Source organism: Girardinichthys multiradiatus, chromosome 4, assembly GCF_021462225.1.
Source record: "Girardinichthys multiradiatus isolate DD_20200921_A chromosome 4, DD_fGirMul_XY1, whole genome shotgun sequence".
Taxonomy (NCBI): Eukaryota; Metazoa; Chordata; class Actinopteri; order Cyprinodontiformes; family Goodeidae; genus Girardinichthys; species Girardinichthys multiradiatus.
In genome coordinates this window covers 29,587,259-29,607,518 of record NC_061797.1, presented here as the reverse complement: position 1 = coordinate 29,607,518, position 20,260 = coordinate 29,587,259, and the positions used below count along the sequence as shown (strand labels likewise).

The window sequence follows — 20,260 nt, the reverse complement described above, 5'->3', positions numbered from 1 at the left end:
ATAGCTACCATTACATTTTCTTTTATATGAAACAAGACATTGAATGAAATGTTGCATGAAATTCTGGGGTGATATATGTTATCAGTTCTCATTATATCCTACTAAGTCTTGTAGAAGTGCAAAAATATAACATTACCCATGGAACATCTATCTATCTATCTATCTATCTATCTATCTATCTATCTATCTATCTATCTATCTATCTATCTATCTATCTATCTATCTATCTATCTATCTATCTATCTATCTATCTATCTATCTATCTATCTATCTATCTATCTATCTATCTATCTATCTATCTATCTATCTATCTATCTATCTATCTATCTATCTATCTATCTATCTATCTATCTATCTATCTATTGAGAAGGGTATAAATTATTTTGGACATACTATTTTTTTATTAAAAAGTGAAACAACAATCACAATTGATACTGCTTTAGTATAATTGTATTGTCTTTTGTTAGACGTGTGTCTCATTTCCTATCAGAGCAAAACTTCTTGCGTGAATGAATGAAATTATTTAAAATGTAACTCTGACACGGGTATAAATAATTTTTAACTCGTCAATCCCAGGGCTGCTCCTTTAAGAACTACATCCGCTTAGTTTCACGCATGCGCACGGGATATTTAAAGTCACGTTGGCGGTCTGTTCCGTTTCGTTGGTGCACATCAGCTCGGTGAGTGTTTGTTTATCATCGGGGAATATAGTTTTTGCTGTTATCTTTTATTTTTTGAAAGAAACTGGAATTTTAAAAAGAATATAATGCTGGTACGACAGCCTCTGATCCATACTACAATCTAGAAGGTGTCGGTAGTGCACGAAAAAGTTGTTTGCTAACCTCCATGAAAACAGTAGAAGAAGAACAGTGCTCGCTGATTTCAGCTGGCTTTGGCCCAAATTGACACACAGCACAAATATAAAGTGGTTTCTCTGAGGGAACAAAGTTTTAAACTCGGTGTCAGAGAAATGTGATTCAGTTAAAGTTCGGGGTTTGAAGACAATGCTTTTAAACAATCCAGCGTAGGAAAAACTTTGATGTCACACATTGTAATTATGACATTTTTTCATTGTCCTCACAACCCTAAATACGCAGCTGCATCTCGATCACCTTATTATATTTGCAAAACAGTGTATTTCTCAGAATATTTTAGTGCAAACAGCGAAATATAATGAATGGCCTGGAAAGACGAGTAATCAGTAAAGTCTCGCAAGCAAATGATTGTAGGTTAACATGTCAGTCCCATCACAACCATCTTATCACCTATCTACATTTGTATTCGCCAAGCATTTTCCCGATTTAAAAACTCTGCCAAACGTCTGAATAATAATGTCAGGAAACATAAATTACAGAACCCAGTGAACGTATACACACCCCTTTAAGTCTTTCACATTACACCCATACACTTTAGTGTATTTTATTTGGATTTAAGGGGATGGACCAATGTAAAGTATCTAATTTTTGTGAAGTGGAATGAAAAGGATCTATGTTTTTACAACATATTTTACAAACTAAAATATGAAAAATGTGGCGTGCCCATGTATGCTGTTTGCTTCACTGTTATACACTTTATATAGATGACTAACGCTTCGCATCACCTTGAACACCCCATCCACATGCTACAACACGGTGGTGGCAGCATCATGCTGCTTAGAGGCAGTTTCTTCTCTGATGTTCGCTAACAAAACTCTGTGGCCTTCACAGCTGTATTTATACTGACATTAAATGACATACAAGTTGAATCTGTGTACTAATCTGTGTGCAAAGCGAAAGTCTTGTAAAAAAGCAGTTCAGAATCACCATTTTTGTCTTCAAAGGCAGCTAAATGCCTAATCAGTAAAACTGTAATGCAAAAAATATTGTAATTTCCAGACCATTTTGTTTGGCTGTAAATGATCAGATTCAATTAACTTGCCTCTTATACAGGAAATATATATTTTAGTGGCATGTGTTCTGAGTGTCAGAGAGAGCAGGTGACTTTCCTACCTAACAGTGGTGCTAATGAGTTTGATCCACCACAGATTTCAGATGAGTTTTCCGTCATTAGCTGTTTCGTTCAGTGCATTGCCATCTATCAGAGAGACACCACAGGCGTATCAAGACATGACCCAGAAAAACCTCCTTCTGCCCAGGCTGTCATCTAAAATGTGCAAACAAGCTGAGAATTAGCTGGGTTAATTTTATTCTTCAAGTAAGAAATTGCTTTGTAAATTCATGACATGGAAGATTCTCTTAAGAATTGAGTAATCCTTTGCTCATATTTGAGACAATAACACTGTAAAGCTCTAACTTGGGCCACTTTTCTGACATAAATACAATAGAAATAGAAACCTTTATTGTCCCTCAGTGGGGAAATTCAGGTGTACCAACAGCAAAGTGACAGGCAAATAAAAGTGGAAATATAGAGAAATTTATGTGGATTTCACAGCATAACAACAAACCCACCAGTCCCCTTGAAGCAAAGCAGCCCCGCACCATGATGCTGCCACCCCTGTACCTTACAGTTGGGATTGCAAGCTTCCTCCTTTTTCCTCTTAATGGAACAACTGTAATTATTCAAGATGTAAGATTCTTTATCATCATTATGTCACTGTAATGACATTCAGCTGAGACCCGGATAAAAAGATACACCTGTAGGTTACAGACAATTACAAGATTTTAAAACACTGAACGCAGAAAAGGAGAACATATGCACATTGAATGTGGCATTTAGTATTTAGGATTTACATAAAGCGAAGCTTGTGCTGAAACAGTCTGAGATGGGCTGGTGGTCTGATTGTCAGCAGGGATGTTTAGTGTCTGCCTGCAGGGGGACAATTGCCTTCACCGCTTAAGGAAAGGGAACTGTTTCTGAGTCTATTTGTTTTTGATGTGATGTTTCTAAATCGTTTTCCTGATGGACGTGTGACAAACAGTGCATTGTCTGGGTGGGTGGGGTCTGTAGCAATGAGTTTGGCCCTTTTCTGGACTTGTGCAGCATAAATCGAGTCCAGATCCGGTATACAACATCCCACAATCCTCTGTGCTGTCCTCACCACCCGTGCTAGGTCCTGTGCTATGCAGCTCCCATACCACACTGTCACACTGAGGCACAGGATGCTTTCAGTTGTGTCCTTGTGAAGGTTTGTGAGCAGCTGAGTAGAGAGTCCAGTATGCTTTCTGAGAAAGAAGAGCCATTGTTGGGCCTTCTTTACCAGGTGGGAGGTGTGCTCAGTCCAGGAGAGGTCAGAAGAGATGAATGTCCAGGAACTTTATGCTGTCCACACGCTCCACTGCCTTCCCCTATATGCAGGGAGGAGCGTGTTCAGTCTTCCTGGACCTCCTGTAATCCACTATGACTTAATTGGTCTTTCTGGTGTTCAGGACGAGGTTGTTCCTGGAACACCACTCAGTCAGATCGTGCACCTCCTGTCTGTAGTGGGTCTCATCATTGTTGGATATGAGACCCACCACAGTTGTCATCTGCAAACTTATCAACCATGTTTGTTTTGTGAATATCAGAGCAGTCATGTGTGAATAGGATAAAGAGGACAGGGCTGAGAACGCACCTTTGCAGCACGCCTACCGACCTGACACCATTTCTGGACCTGCAGCCATGTTGATGTTGATCTCATGCATATTGGCGGTCACTTGGTGCAGCTGCAGGATGAGAGGCTGGTGCTGCACCTCTGGCTGAGGTGGTTGTTCAGTCCTTCTGCTGCTTGCAGTGTCAAAGCATGCAAAGAAGCTGTTTAAGGTGTCAAGGAGAGCTGGGTCATGGCTGAGCTGCTGGTCAAGCTGCTTATGATTCTGAATATAGGCTGTGATGGATCATTTTTGTGGGTAGGACTGCAAAAGTGAATATAGGACAGCCAGATGATGAGTATTCCTCCAGATCAGCATCCTCTTTGAACACTCCCCAGTCTGTGTACTTAAAGCAGTCCTGTGAGGCTGACCAGGCATCTTCAGTCCAAACCTAGATGGGTTTGGTTCTGCAGATCCGAGGTTTGTAGGCAAGGATCGGGTCCACATTCCAAAGTGAGGAGCTATGGCCAGACTCTTCAGTTTTAGTTTCATATTCTGTAAGACTTGTCTACAAACATTGCATTTGAGAACAGCAGTCTGACTTTTTCTGTTGCTTTTGGAGACATGGCTTCTTCATGTCTGGCATCTGGATGTTATACCCAAGGATGAACCAGAGGTGTGGAGGTCTGCAATTCTCTATCCGATGCTGGGAAATAATCTGTAAAATAATCTGAAATTTATAAAGCCATGACATCACCATCTGAATTTAACCAAACTGTTTAAAGGCAAAGTAATAGTAGTGTATATAAAATTCAGAACTCCGCAAATATTTAAATTTAAACAAAGTAATAAAAAAAATCTGAATATTCTGGCATTTAGCAAATATAAGTAGTTTTGGTAGGACATATTTGGTCTAATATAATACTAGAGTGAGAAATAATAAACTTAAGGATAAAACTTAAGAAAAAATAACCTTAATTGACAAAAGCTAGAGCAGAAACTAATGTCTGCTGAGCGAATGGCTCGTATTTAGGGTCAATCTAAATACGTTTGCATGACTAATTGATTTGATTTAAGATTTTTTTTTTTCTAGGTTTTTGGTGAAGTCAAATGTGCCTGACCTATACTAAAGGTTCCAGTTTATTTTACATAAATAGTTTGAATGTGTGTGGATTTTAATCAACATAATTCCAACAATGTTTTTGCTTTCGCCTCTCTGCCTGCTCAGACGCTTTTCTCCTAAGCTCCCTGCTTGCTTGCATTCTTTTCCTCCTAACTTTTTATCTCTTAGCCAAAATTACGGAAATATTGGACTAAAACAACTTCTTACCAGCGACTCCCAAGGATTATTATTATTATTATTATTTATATATTTTTTTTAAAGGACTTTGATGTTTTTATAATCGAACTTGAAAGAAGGACACCAGCTTGACGCCAGCTAATCAGCACAAAATGCCTCCTTTCAACACAGAGGACTTCGACAAACTTTTACAGAAATTGGCTGTTTTGGAGATGAAAATTAATCGACTAAAAGTGAATGTGGTGGTGAATATGGGGGACAACAATGATTCAACTTTGCCTGTGATCCCAAACAGTGACAGCCAGCTCAACAACTCAGCCACCAATCAGAACACTGAGAATAAACCTACCAGCAGACCGCCCTGGCATGTTTTAGGTGCATGCCCAAAAAAATCAAGGTGGACGACTCACTGGAAGATCTCATCAATTAAATAAATTAGAATGGCTAGAATTACAGAGAAATGTCCCCGTTTCCCCTGGGAAAAGGAGACTTTGACAGCGAGCTGCTGTCACAACAACTGATAGAAGTGAGACAGCTGGAAATAATGGTATTCTCCTCCAAAACAGATTTGCTCCACTACAGAATGAAAACCAGGAAAATGATCCATCTTCTGAGAACAATAAAAGGTTTGAGAACAACCTTCATTCTAAACAGTCTTCTCCTAAGCTGCCAAAGAAAAAGCGCCCCACCAGACCAAGAACCCTAATAGTGGCCAACACAGCTGTGGATGGGATTAAAAACTTCTGCAACAAGAAAAACACAGAAGTTATGATTGGTACCAGTAACGTGGTCTCTGATATCTCAGAGAATATTCTTGCAATGACAGAAAAGCGCCCGTCTCTAGAAAACCTTATTATATACTGTGGAGCCATGGATGACGTGGCTAAGAAAAAGTCAGAAAGACTGAAGGAGGATTTCACTTGTCTTCTGAATATTGTTGGAGGTCTCAATATCAAGGTGTTTCTCAGCGGACCCTTTGCACCGATTTTCTGTGGAGATGAGGTTTTTTCCAGACTTCTGATGATTAATAAGTGGTTGAAAAAAACATGTGCTACTACACCTGTGAACTTCATCGACAACTTTAATATTTTTTGGGAAAAAAGAGAACTCCTCAAGCACGATGGTTTCTGTTTGAACAAGCCAGGAGCCAGACGTCTCACATCTAATCTCTTCTATTCAGTAAATAATCCATGAGCAGCTTTGACCTTCAGCAGAGAACATGGAGTATCAACAACAATGATAACGCTGCCTCAAACAGCTCCAGCAGAAACAATCGGCTAGTTGGCTGAGAAAGAGAGGTAATCACAAAAGGTCTCCCCGTCGAAATCCACAGGAGAAGTGGATACCCCATTATACCCCCATCCCCCCAAACCCAGACCCAGACCGACACCCCCGGTAAACCCCCCTCACCCCAGACCCCGACCCAGACCGCACGGAACTCTCCCATCTCCCCACTGAGCCCGCTTTTTGCTTTACTGGATTCTGATAAAATGAAAGGAACTCTTAAAATCGGGACCCAAATGGCTCTGACATCTTCTCCATTCAACACCCCCCGTGGCCGAGGCCCTGCTACTAAACCAACATCTTCCAAATACCGCAGAGCCCCACCACCTTCTAATCTATCTCCTCCTAATAAGGACCTTCAAATCACTTCTCTGTGATACAGTCTGGGCCCCAGTGGTAACTCTATCAGAAAAGAACATGTCCAGGAAAAACTCGGGCCCCTTATAGTAGATAGTTGTAAAATCTTTGTGCTTTTACGTGACAGAAAGAACAAAACCAAAAGGATAAGAGACAGTAATAAACAATCAACAAAAGCCATAAACTGTCAGGTACAACCAGACACAGAGTTAATATCAACAACTAAGTCATATAAACTGGCTTTACTGAACATTAGATCTCTGTCAGGAAAATGATTTTTAATCAATGACTTCATAACTGACCACGATCTTGATGTTATGTTTTTAACAGAAACATGGTTACATTAATTTAATGAAGCTCCCATTCTGATAGAGGCGACGCCTCCGAACTACAATTTTCTTTGTGAGAGCAGACAGCAAAGAAAAGGTGGAGTGGTGGCCACTTTGTTTAAAGATTTATTAGAGTGTAAAAAAATATTTATGGGCAAATTTGACTCTTTTGAATATTTGGCTCTCCAGGTAAAGAGCCCGGTCCGAACCATGTTCTTGAATATTTATAGGCCTCCTAAGTCCAAAACAAACTTTATCAGTGATTTTAATGAGCTTTTATCTGTGATATGTGTTGACTATGACTGTTTAATTATTGTGGGAGACTTCCACATTCACATGGACAATCCTGAAGACAAAAGTACAATAGATCTATGTGACACTTTTAGAAATTTTGGTTTGACTCAACATGTTAAACAGCAAACGCACAAACTGGGACATATTTTGGACTTGATCATCACTAAGGGTTTAAACATTTCCAAGGTATCTAACTAATGTTGCCCTATCTGACCACTTTTCTGTTATTTTTGAAAGCATCATCTGCAATGACTCAGTTTGCCAAAGAGACATGATAAGAAATTGCATCTTTAAGGACGGTGCTGCTGAAACCTTTAACCAGATTTACTCTTCTACCTCTACTTTGCCCTGTAACACTGTAGATGAGCTGGTAGATAACTTTCATTCAAAAATCTCGGACATCATTGATTCAATTGCTCCAATTAGTGAAAGTCGTTTCTTGGAAGAAAATGTCTCCATGGAGAAGTGCTCCACCAGTTAGAAGTGAAAAAAAGGAGTGTCTAAAAGCTGAACGCAGGTGGCGAAAGACTGGACTCCAGGTTCACTATATTGTCTATAAAGAAAGATTATACATATATAACCTACAACTGAAAAATGCAAGGGAATCCTTTTCTGAGATCATCAGCAAAAACATTAACAATGCTCGTGCATTATTTGCCACGGTCGACAGGCTAACAAACCCTCCTGTAACTGTAGCATCTGAACTCCACTCTACCAGGCCCTGCAATGAATTTGGTAACTTCTTCACTGAAAAAAACAAAAGATCAGAGGGGCAGTCAGCACATCCACATCAACTCCAGGACCAATGTTGTCTCCAACTAGAACTGATTATGACAAAGATTTCCCAATTTCACCAGATAAACTACAAAATCTTAGAAGAAATTGTTCACCAACTAAGCTCTTCTTCCTGCTGTCTCGATCTTTTACCCACAGCTTTCCTTAAGAAAGCTTTGCCTGTAATAACATCTGATTTAACACAAATAATAAACACGTCCCTTTTGTCAGGTGTTTTCCCCCAGGCACTAAAAAAAGCAATTATCAAACCTCTATTAAAAAAGAGCAACTTGGACAAGCTGCTACTACAGAACTACAGGCCTATATCAAACATCCCCTTCATCAGTAAGTTAAAAGAAAAAGCTGTGTTTCAGCAGTTAAACAACTTCCTAACAACGACCAACCGCTTCGATGTCTTCCAGTCAGGCTTCCTGCTCACCACAGTACAGAGACTGCTCTTGTCAAGGTGTTCAATGACATCCGTATAAATGCAGACTGTGGAAGAACTTTAGGTTAAGGATTTAACCCCGGTTCTCTGAAACATGAGTGAGGAATCTCACTATGGGACACGCCTCCAGCGCCTGTCCCCCAGAAGCTCTATTACATTACGCCAGTCTTGACTGGCAGGCGGAAGTGACGTCCGCTCCCATGGGAGGACTTCCTCCCAGTATAAAAGTCGACGTCACGTAGGTGATCTTCAGTTTAATAAGCACACCTCTTCCTCGCTCCCTGCAAGGAGGGTGATCTGGTGAGATACCTCACTCATGTTTCAGAGAACCGGGGTTAAATCCTTAACCTAAAGTTCTCTTTCAACATTCGTTTCGGTATCTCACTATGGGATATTTCTGCTCCCATATTGCCAGATAAGCTCACTCGAAAACCAACAGATTGCATCTTGCATTCATGGCAATGTGGAACCCACAACCAGAACCGTGTGAGCCAGTGTGGGCCTGGTGACATCCAGTTTATAGAACCTAGTGAAGGTGTGAGGGGTCGCCCAGTTGGCAGCCTCACATATTTCCTCCACAGGTATACCCTGGAACAATGCCCAGGATGAGGCCACACCACGAGTGGAATGAGCCCGCAGACCTGCATGCAGGACGGGTTAACTGAGAGCGCTTGAATGTCACTCACACGCTTAGCAGAAACCAGAGCAATCAATAAGGCCGTTTTAAAGGAAAGCACATTGAGCTCAACCTGCTGCAACGTTTCGAACGGTGCACGTGACAACGCATCGAGTACCATAGGTAAATCCCATGAAGGAGTGAGGCACCTTTCATGAATTGACACACCAGGGGGTGCTGCCCCACTGTTTTGTCACCAAAGCCAACGTGACAGGCTGAAATAGCAGCCAGGTACACCTTCACAGTGGAAAAAGCCAAGCCTTTATCCAACAGTGCCTGCAGAAAAGTTAAAACGTCCGACACAGGGCTTTGCATTACGCTCACCATAGGTTTTGCGCACCAACCCACGAATGCCTGCCATTTACCCTCATACACGTTACGCGTGGAAATGGCCCTTGCATTTTGAATTGTGTCAATAACGCTCTGGGGAAGCCCACTGGCAGCCAGATTTAACCCCTCACAGGCCAGGCCCATAGGGCCATGCGCTCTGGATGCGGATGAAATATTTCTCCGCGTGCCTGCATCAGGAGATCTCTGCGGAGGGGAAGCCACCATGGCTCGCCGTGTAGCATCTGAAAAATCTCCACTAGCCAATGTTTCCCTGGCCAGCGGGGAGCTATCAGAATGAGTGAGTGTTTTCCCTCTCGCACCCTGGCGAGAGTAGGAATGATCAGTTCCAGCAGGGGAAAGGCGTACAGTAGGGCCGGCGGCCATTTGTGCGCTAGAGCATCCAGCCCAAGCGGAGCTTGTTGCTCTGTCAGTGAGAAAAACATCGGACACTGAGCATTTTCCCCTGATGCGAAGAGGTCGACCTCCGCTCGGCCGTACCTCTTCCATATCTGGGTCATCACCTCGCTGTGGAGTTTCCACTCTTTGTAGCGGGGATTGCCCCTTGACAGCAGATCCGCGCCTCTGTTCATTACCCCTGGCACGTGAGTCGCTCTTAGCGACAGCAAGTGTGAGCTGGTCCAGATTATCAGTCTGTATGCCAGCTCGTGTAAATGACGTGAGCGCAGACCCCCCTGTCTGTTGATGTAAGCAACCACTGTTGTGTTGTCCGTTCTAGCCAAAACATGGTGCCCTTTGATAAAGGGCAGAAAGTGTCTCAGTGCCAGCATCACGGCCAGGAGTTCCAGACAATTTATGTGAGCTGTCTGTGTTTGTGGACTCCAAACATCGTTTACCATCATCCCCTCGTGAGTGGCTCCCCAGCCTGTCAGCGAGGCATCTGTGGTAATTACCTTCCTCGTCAGGATGGTTCCCATGGTAACGCCGGTGTTGAGAAAACCGGGACGCTTCCACGGGGTCAGCGCGCGTGCACATATGAGAGAAACCAGGACGCTGCGTTGAGCATGGCTTGTGGGGCTCAAGCTGAGTGACGCCACCCACCTTTGAAACGGGCGCATGTGTAGACGGCCGAGTGTGATGACCGCCAGCGCAGACGCCATCAGACCCAGCAGTCTGAGGCATAACCTGAATTTCACCTGTGTGCCTCTGCGAAAGAATGCCAGACAAGCCTGAAAGGCTTTTACTCGTTCCGCTGAGAGGCGCGCTCTGAACTCGACTGAATTCAGGGACAGGCCAATGAAGGTGATTGTTTGTACTGGGGTTAAAATGCTCTTTTCCCAGTTTATTGTGAATCCCAGGGCTGTCAGATTTAAAGTAAGCATCTCGGCATGCGTCCTGAGCTCCTCTAAAGACTGAGCTGCAATCAGCCAATCGTCTATATACGTCGCCAGACGCATCCCCCTTTCCCTCAGAGGCGCGATGGCTGCCTCGGTGCATTTCACGAACACACGTGGGCTCAGTGAGAGGCCAAAAGGAAGTACCAGGTACTCGTATATCTCTCCCTGAAACGCAAATCTGAGGTATTTTCTGTGAGGGGATATGGAAATATGCGTCTTTCAAGTCTATGGAGACAAACCAGTCTCCTTGACGCGCAAACTTTATCAGAGCTGCGTGTGTTAGCATCCTGAACGAATACCGTCTCAGATATGTGTTCAGAGCCCGCAGATCCAATATCGGTCGCAGACCCCTGCCCCTTTTCGGCACGAGAAAGTATCTGGAGTAAAACCCGTCTCTGCTTTGCTCCTGCGGTACCAGCCGGACAGCTCTTTTGTGCTGCAGGGAAATTATTTCCTCTTGCAGGACGCGAGCGGACTCTCCCCGGGCGTATGACTGTACTATGCCCTTGAAACGGGGTGGGGCTGTCACAAATTGGAGCCTGTATCCCTTGGATACAGTCTTTATCACCCAATCTGATGCTCCACACGCTCGCCACAGCTGAGTGTTGTTTGCCAGTGGACCTAAAGGTGCTTCCGTGTAAACACTGCGCAACACCGGCTGAGGGATCTGCTGTTCCGCTACAACTGCCAGCTGCGCTCGTCCCAGGTCTGCTTCTTCCACAGAAAAAACAGCCAGCTGTGCTAGAGGTAGGGTGAGAGCTCCCCCTTGAGGCCTCATGTGCAGCTGTGGCAAGGGTGGAGCGGGAGCTCCAGCCTGCCGCTGTGCCAAAGCTGGAGCGAGAGCTCCCCCTTGTGGCCTCATGTGCAGCTGGCCATGTCCTGTCCTTGTGTTATTTTTAACATATTTTTCATGTTTTTTTGTTGTGGCTGCGCCCTCGGCTCCAGGCCTGGATGCGTGCCAGAAAACAACTTTATTGAACATGTTGTGAAGGGGGAAGGTCGTGTTTTTAGACACTGGCATGTGTTTGTGCACTGGTGTGTGCTTTCTGGCCACAGCTGCGGCTCCACTGAGCTCTCGGTGGCTTTGATCCTCCTCCGCTTCGATCGGCTCTGAACGATGAGCTCCAACGTCGGCTCTGCAGGCCGTTTGAGTTGCCTTGAACGTGGCGTTCAGAACTCGAACTGGGACAGGATGTGTCCTGGTAGGGGGGGTGCAGGTGTCTGGCAGATCCTGCTCTCCCACCCCGAAGACGGCTCCCTAGGTAGCGCGCCTCTTTTTCTTTGCGCTCACAGGAGCGGAAGGGGTCGCTTGGTTTCCTGGCGTCGTCGGGGGAGCGAATGGCTTCCTTCCCCAAGCACCTTTGAGCTCGGTTTGTTTCCCACGGTCCGCTGACTGCAGCTGAGGCTGGCGTTTGGGGATGCAGTAGGCCGGTCGAGCCGCCGCTTGAGCGAACGTCACACGGGGTGCTGGAGGGGGAGGAGGCTGCGCTTTCCTGGGCAGACACAGCTTTAGTGCTTCACCTTCCCTCTTCTTTTCCTCACAGCGTTTTTGCATGGCTGCCACAGTGGGTCCGAATAAGCTCTTCGGGTCCACGGGGGTGTCGAGGAGCTGGTTCTTTTCCCTCTGAGACAGGCTAGACAGGTTCAGCCATCTAGCTCTCTCCTGAGTGACCATCAGGGCCATGGCTCTCCCGGATGCTTGGACAGCACTTCTGTGGAGACGCAGGCATAGGTCTGTCACCACGCATAACTCGTCCCACAAATCGGCCATCGGTGTGCCAGTCATCTGCTCCTGTAATTCCGCTTGGTAAGCGAGGAGAAGAGATGAAGCGTTTAAGGCTTTAACAGATGCAGCCACCGCCTTGTAGCTTTTCTCATTCAGAGTGGACTGAAAAGAGTCAGCTTTGAAGGGAAGGGTGGGTCCTGCCGCTGTCATGGCTGACTTTTGCAATGGGTGCAGGTGAGATGCCAGCAGAGGTTCTACGGGAAGCAGATGTGAAAAACCACCGGCCTCCATGCCCGTCCAGTCCAGAGCCGACCCTCCCAGGGCGAGGTTCTTGACGGTGAGAGGATTGCTCCAGGACCGGGTCGCTTCCTCGAGGCACTCGGGAAAGACCGGCAACAGCTGTCTGCCGGAAGATTTGGCTCTCGGAAGCCGCTTCCCCACATATCGAGATGTGGTAGTTTCGGTGAGGGTTTCCGGCCACTCGATGCCCAGCTTCTTTGCTGCCCTTCTGCAGACATCATGCAGGTCCGTTGCAGTCGGGTTTGGGGAACCGCAGGGCTGGTGTCATCCGTCACCGAGGGCTTTGCAACCGACTGGATGGCATAAGGCCCGCAGTCCAGCTCGTCGTCGTCAGACCCGAGACTGATGGACTCCATTTCAGATTCGGACTCGGCATTAGCAAGAGTACTGAAACCTGGAAGTGCGGCCTCGTCTTCTTCTGGGTCAGTCAGTGGCGCGACAGCGTCGAGCTGATCACCCCAACTGGCTCCAGCCAAAGTGGGCTCTCTCTCATCAGTACCAGGAAGCTCCGGTGGCGGGGGATTGGCTACCCCCATCATAGGATCAACCTCCGACAGGCTAGCTTGGCGTGCTAGCCTGCGCCGACGAGACTTAAGGGAGAGCCGTGCACAGTGCTCGCAGCTCGCCGGTGACGCCAACGCGTCCTGGGCATGTTGCAGCCCCAGACACGAAGCGCATTCAGAGTGGGTATCTGCCCCAGCTATGAGATTGCCACATGTGCAGGTTCTAGATGGTGGCTTGACTCTGTTCATGGTGAGAACGAGTGCAAGTTACACAACTTCTTAAGCTCCGTTAAGGTTGCAGCTAGTTTGGTGACCAATTGCAGCGCTGCTGTTTGGCGACAGACCAGCGTTGAAAGGGACTCAGAACAGTCGAGCACAGTTATTGAGAAGCACTCGGCGACCGAGTTGTTAGCTCGCTCTGTGAACAGTTAAGCTAGCTCAAGTTACTGTAATGACCGTCTGAGAGGTGCTTCTGGGAGCGAGAAGAGGTGTTAGACTGAAGATCACCTACGTGACGTCGACTTTTATACTGGGAGGAAGTCCTCCCATGGGAGCGGACGTCACTTCCGCCTGCCAGTCAAGACTGGCGTAATGTAATAGAGCTTCTGGGGGACAGGCGCTGGAGGCGTGTCCCATAGTGAGATACCGAAACGAATGTTGAAAGAGAACCACAGGGCTGGTATTATTGGACCTTAGTGCAGCATCCGACACTGTTGGTCACTTCATTTTATTAGAGCGCCTGGAAAACTGGGTCGGCCTTTCTGGTACAGCACTCAACTGGTTTAAATCCTACTTGAAGGACAGGGACTTTTTTGTGTCAGTAGGTAACTTTACATCAGAGAGCACAAAAATCACATGTGGCGTTCCCCAAGGGTCCATCTTAGTGCCCCTCCTATTCAATATCTACATGCTCCCCCTAACTTTGATTTTAATAAACAACAACGTAAGTTATCATAACTATGCAGACAACACATAGCTATACGTTACGATGTCACCAGGTGACTATGAACCCATTCAAGCGCTGGGTAAATGCTTAGAAGAAATCAATGCAAGGATGTGCCTAAATTTTCTTCAGCTGAATTAAAACAAAACTGAAGTAAGAATCTTTGGACCAAAGGAAGAGCGTTTAAAAGTTAGCATACAGCTTCAGTTAATACAGCTAGAAACCACCAGTCAGGCTTGAAACCTGGGTGTAGTGATGGACTCAGACCTGAACCTTCAGAGACACATAAAGACAGTAACAAGGTCGGCCTTCTATCACCTAAAGAACATCTCCAGGATTAAAGGACTAATGTTTCAGCAGGACCTTGAAAAACTAATTCATGCGTTCATCTTTAGTAGAATTGATTACATCAACGGTGTCTTCACAGGTCTGCCTAAAAAGTCGATCAGACAGCTGCAGTTGATCCAGAATGCTGCGGCCCGTGTCCTCACTAGAACTAAGAAAGTGGAGCACATCACCCCGGTTCTAAAGTCCTTACACTGGCTCCTTGTAGCTCAGACAATAGACTTTAAAATACTTCTGTTAGTCTATAAATCACTGAATGGCTTAGCATCAAAATACATTACAGACTTGTTGTCAGTGTATCAACCACCCAGACCTCTCAGGTCATCTCGCTTAAATACTCCGCATACCCAGAACTAAACATGGAGAAGCAGCTTTTAGTTCTTATGCTCCACTAATATGTAATAAACTGCCAGAAAACTGTAAAAGCGCCGAAACTCTAAGTTGCTTTAAATCAAGATTAAAAACTTATTTGTTTAGAGTGGCCTTTGACTGTGCCATTTAAGCATGATTAGTTACCTTTTCAGTCCAATTTTCCTTTCATTTTCTTGTCCATCATTCTATTCTCTTTATTTTATTTTACTTTTTTAAATTACCTCTGTTGTTTGATTTTATCATTTGATTTGTTTTTCTGTGTCTGTATCTGTGTTTATTTTCTTTGTGATTGTATTTTAATTGTATGTACAGCACTTTGAGTGTCTCGTTGCTGAAAAGCGCTATATAAATAAACTTACCTTACCATACCTTACTCTGCAGGTCTGGAGGATGAGCTCGGGCAATGGCTCAAGAAGGAAGGTCAGCAAGCAGCAGCACTACAGCAGCGTGGTGCCGTCTGACCCTGAAACACAGGCAGAGATTCAGGGTCTATTCAACAAAGTTAAAACTTACAGGAAGCCGATCAGTGAGAAATGGAGGCTTCCCGACCCAAATATTGCTCTCAAACACCCGACAGAGGAGCACCGACATCTGCACGAGCTAAAGGCGTCACTGAATGCAGTGAAGAACCAGCTCAGTGACAAGAACATACAAGTGTGGCATCAGCACACCAACTCCACGAACCGAGCCGGGAAAGTGATTGCTGCTGTTCGCTCTGCTGCCAACGCGGAGATCTGCACCCAGGCCTGGTGCAAGTTCTACGAGATCCTGGGAACTTTTAACCTTCTTCCAGAGGAGGCTCTTCGGAGCGGGGAGCTGAACTCTGTCCATCTGTGTGAGGCTCCAGGAGCCTTTATAACCGCTCTGAATCACTACATGAAAACCAATGAGTCCACACGCTACTGTGACTGGGGCTGGGTCGCCAACACCCTTAACCCATACCATGAGGCCAACGGTGGGAGCACGACCATCGCTGATGACCGGTTAATCGCCAACACGCTGCCATGGTGGTTTTTCGGCTCAGACAACACGGGGAACATCATGCTTCAGAAGCACCTGCTGGACCTGCGGGTGTTTGTGTCCAACATGCACAGAGTGGATTTAGTGACGGCAGACGGAAGCTTTGACTGTCAGGAGAACCCTGACGAGCAGGAGGCGCTGGTGGCGTCGCTGCATTACTGCGAGGTCACAGCAGCACTGCTCCTTCTAGGCCCCGGTGGTTCCTTTGTACTGAAGATGTTTACCCTGTATGAACACTCCTCTGTCTGCTTACTCTACCTGCTAAACTGCTGCTTCCACGCCGTCAGCATTTTCAAACCTGCCACCAGCAAAGCAGGAAACTCCGAGGTTTATGTGGTGTGTCTGAACTATGAGAGTAAGGAAGCCATGAGGCCTCTGCTCTCCAAACTGATCCGTAATTATGGACCAAATCTGGCAGACAGAGAAGCTCTTTTCCCCAGCTCGGTTATCCCAGAGACGTTTCTCAAGCAGCACGATGAGTTGTGCTCCTACTTTCACGCTCTGCAGGTGGAGACCATCGGTGAGAACCTGCGACTATTTGATGGTATGAGCACAGAGCAGAGGCAGCGGCTCGACCACATCAGAGACTGTATTGTGGATGAGTACCTGCAGCGCTTTCAGGTAAGATGTTTTCATATGTTTATTAAATATCTGAGCTGATCAGCCTTCCTACCTGCTGAAAGCATTGCTGTCTTTTACTCTTTTGCAGCCTGAATGAACTGCAGACTTGTGATGTTATAGAAAAATAGTTACTTTAAAAAATAGCTATTTGCACCTCTTTAATACCCCTGACATTAGTTTAGACACTGATTGCTGTTGCTAACCTTGATACTTTTTCACTTTGCAACAGCATCCACACTGAAGAGTGGTTCTGTTACCACAATTCAATTCATTGATTGAGGAAAGATTTTGATCTTTAGTTAGCGGCCGGCCAGTCGGTGGTCAGGGACGATGAAGCTGAAATTTGTCTGATTTTCGGTGAATCTCTAATATCATGTCTTCTGTTTCCATTCCTGCTATGTAGAAGTTTTGTTCTATTATCTGTCATTCAGTAGGACTGTAGTGAGGGTAGGACAGGGGTATAAACAGCCAGGGCACCATGCTAATGTGGGATCACATTTTAGGTTTATTACTAAATAACATAAGAATGTCTATGATGATGAAGCAACATTTGTAAATTACCTAACCTATGAATCATTGCAGCCTTTAAAATAGTTCACAGATCGTCAATACAGAGGCTGAAGAGAAGATTTAAACTGGTCACATGTAGGTCCAGAAAACATCTTTCTTCGCATCGAAAACTGGTGCGACAGAGGTGGTTGAACACACTATGGAAGAATGAGCTGAAGCAGAGCTGACAGGAAATTGTAGAGAACCTTGAGGTCCATGGAAATTTTGGGAAAATAACACCACCTATCTGTGTGCATTACAAGTATTACTTTGAATCAGGTGTTCAGCTGCTAAGTTTGCAGCCTTCTGTGTCCTGTTCTCCCACGTAATGAGGCTGCCGTGCTGGGCAGACGATTTCTAAGAAAAGGCCTTATAGGTGACATGTTTCTTCAATAACTTTAAGGCTCTATAACTACAGACTTTATTTTATTTGAGCCTTTATATATTTATTACATGGTCATTGCTACATTGTAATAGCAATAAACAAATAAAAATGTATTTAAGAAAGAAATTAGGAAAATATATTAAAGAACTTTAAAATGCTCTAAATTGCATGCAGAACTAAGACAGCATTACATCCAGTGAATCCAAAACAGTACAACCAACAAGATGTTTTATCACTTCTTTTTCAGGAAATAAAATTTGCCATCAAAGTGCACGTTGGCTGAAAGGTTTAACTGTGCTTTTAAACATACTGTATATTCAGTTTATTATTTGTATATAAATGCATTTGCACACATTGATATTGGAATTTAATTTATTGTGCAGCTCTACTCGTTATTTGTATCACCCTTTAAAGCCACGTAGAAAATATGTTTAGATTCTGCTGGGTCTGTGCTGTCACATCAGGATATAAACTTAATTTGAGTGTTTCTGTGTGCTAGGTGAGCTTTCTTCCCAGAAACCGGTGGATTTCTCGGAACACGGTGAGCCCTGCCTGCTGCAGTGTTTCTGCAGGTCGACCTTTGGGCCAGAAGAAGCAAACGGGCTCATTCAATGAGCGGAGAGAGCTGCAGAACCTGAGCTGGAGGGAAAGAATTGGGGTGAGCTGCCATGCTACGTTGATACAGAGTCACTGCACTGAGGACAGAGGGATGGGCTGCGTGTTAGAAGGACCCCGGTCCAGCTGCCATGTAGATTCATGGTATGTTATAATTGGAGCTGCGCTGCCTGCTGTCAGAAACTCTCCATTCTGTGACTTAGGACTGTTGAACCACCTAAACGAAGCCCTGCTGGATGCAGCGGTAGACTGGACTCTTGTGACTCCCTGTCACTCCTGCAGTGTGGCTTGCACAGCCTCCGTTTTGTCTGAAGCTGCAGGTATTTGCATTCTCAAAGGCTCTGAGGGGAACAAAAAGAAGAAACTGTGTATGGTGTTCAGCAGCCGCTCAGCATGGGCTGCCGGTGAGGGCCAAGTGGATGATTTAGTTTTAACATTCAGCGAAGAGCCTTCATTTCCTCAAAGAGGCTGCATCCTGCTGCATGATGGAGAGCCTCTGTACCAGCACCAGCTTCTAGGCTGCATCATGTTTTCCCTCCAAACCCTGAGTGCTGGGGATGGCCTGCTGCTGCCGGTGTTTTCTGCCCTCACTCGAGTCACTGCAGCCGTGGTGTTCTGCCTGCATGCCTGTTTCCGCTCCGTCTCATACAGGTGTCCACCCCCTTCGGGTGGGGTTGGGGCCTTGCTAATGTGTGTCGGTTTCTGCCCCGAAGCAGCTGCCCCAATGCTCCCGGTTCTAACTAATGTGCAGAGCAGCATCCATCAGCTGATGGGTAATAAACAATCACAGCCAGGTGACAGACAGGTACTGCAATTTGTTCCCATGGAGGAGCTGCTCAAAGGAGGACTGACACAGTTCCTCTGGACCATGAACTCTGAAATCACCCAGCAGAAGCTGCACCTCCTCATGCAATCATAGAGCAGTAAGGGGTGAGTCCAGGATGCATGTTATCATTTCTGAGGCAGGAGCTGCTGAGGAGACTGACTTTATGCTGATATCAGGATATCCAATCTGAACATCACTCCGCAATAACTATCTCACTCTCTTAAAAACAAGACCAACAAACAGACGAACAAAATTAAACTCTTACCTCAGAAAATTAGAGTATTGAAATGTACCTTTATTTGTGTAATTTATAAAAAAATAAAAATAAAAAAAAACATGTAGAGGGTTCTATATTTACAGCATTTATTTCTGTTCATTTTGATGGTTATGACAGAACTAATGAACAGGCAAAATTAGGTTTCTCACAAAATTAGAATATTACATAAGACCAATAAAAAAGGGTTGTTAATACATAAATATACTCAAAACCTGGTCAGGGCTCCTTTTGCATAAATTACTGCGGCATGGTGCTGATCAGCCTGTGGTTCTGCTCAGGTGTTTGGGAAGATAGGTCTTTATTCCATTCAGACAAATGAGATCTGAAACAATTATGTTGCTAAGCCGCTGAGTCCCTAAATACAGACTTTGTTTAATTAGTAAATAATAATCTGTGATTGATTTAAGTTATCTGAGAACGTCTGCTCCTGATGTTTGGGCCCCCGTCCCCCATGTGCCAAATGAATTAGCCTTATACATTTGATTTACTCCTTGTTTGTGTACAGTTTCTGAGAAACCTGTAGGCGAAGAGCAAACTGACAATAAAAACCTGCAGTGCATGAAAATGCAGATTACATGCAGAACATGATCAGCAGAACTGATCTGTGATTAAAGTCTGAGGATTTGAAGGGAGCTGAATAATCATTTATCCAAGCCTCGGCACCAAACAGTCGTAGAGGTTTTGAGTTTCCCCTGAAGTGCTCGTTGTTTTGTAATGAATTATTTTATCCCACGATGCTGAGGATCTAATGGCCGTTATGGATGTTGAAGCTAAATTCCTGTTAATGCTTTTAATTTCTGTTTTTCATGCCCGGGGGGAGACGAAGTGCACTAATGTTTTATTTATCATGAAAGTCTGTGTTCTTATAGCTTTGTTTAGTTTATTCTATTTTGCAAAAGTCTGCATAACCTACATTCTTTTAAAAAACGTGCACCGGAAAAAAGTGCTGAGACTGGTGAAATAAAACCATCAAATTTAATCTTTTTAATGTTTTTGTTTATGATTCAGAACTGAACCAGTGGTCCTTGTGCAAAGTACACAGTGGACTGAAGATTTAGCTCAGTATACTTTTTTACCTTAGCATATTCAAGGTATTGTATGACATTAATCACCCTTAAAGAAAAT

The 20,260-nt window shown here is 44.7% G+C and overlaps 2 protein-coding genes across 2 annotated transcripts; one reads left to right on the top strand and one right to left on the bottom strand.

Moving 5' to 3' along the window:
• Window positions 1-605: 605 nt before the first annotated feature.
• On the top strand, window positions 606-20,114 carry cmtr2 (cap methyltransferase 2). Its single transcript, XM_047362219.1, has 3 exons — window positions 606-680; window positions 15,224-16,483; window positions 17,917-20,114. The coding sequence occupies exons 2-3, from the start codon at window positions 15,233-15,235 to the stop codon at window positions 18,949-18,951; spliced, it is 2,286 nt and encodes a 761-aa protein (XP_047218175.1). The 5' UTR covers window positions 606-680; window positions 15,224-15,232; the 3' UTR covers window positions 18,952-20,114.
• Window positions 9,122-13,431, bottom strand: LOC124866618. The gene is given in 4 exon segments (XM_047362497.1): window positions 9,122-10,852; window positions 10,854-11,835; window positions 12,013-12,887; window positions 12,974-13,431. Coding segments are annotated over 4 exon segments (3,750 nt in total). The 3' UTR covers window positions 9,122-9,417.
• Window positions 20,115-20,260: the final 146 nt, after the last annotated feature.

Excerpts from the sequence above, each read along its gene's own strand:
- cmtr2 (XM_047362219.1), top strand. The coding sequence starts at position 15,233 with ATGAGCTCGGGCAATGGCTCAAGAAGGAAGGTCAGCAAGCAGCAGCAC. Across the intron at positions 16,484-17,916 it reads AGTACCTGCAGCGCTTTCAG|GTGAGCTTTCTTCCCAGAAA; the intron begins GTAAGATGTTTT and ends TCTGTGTGCTAG.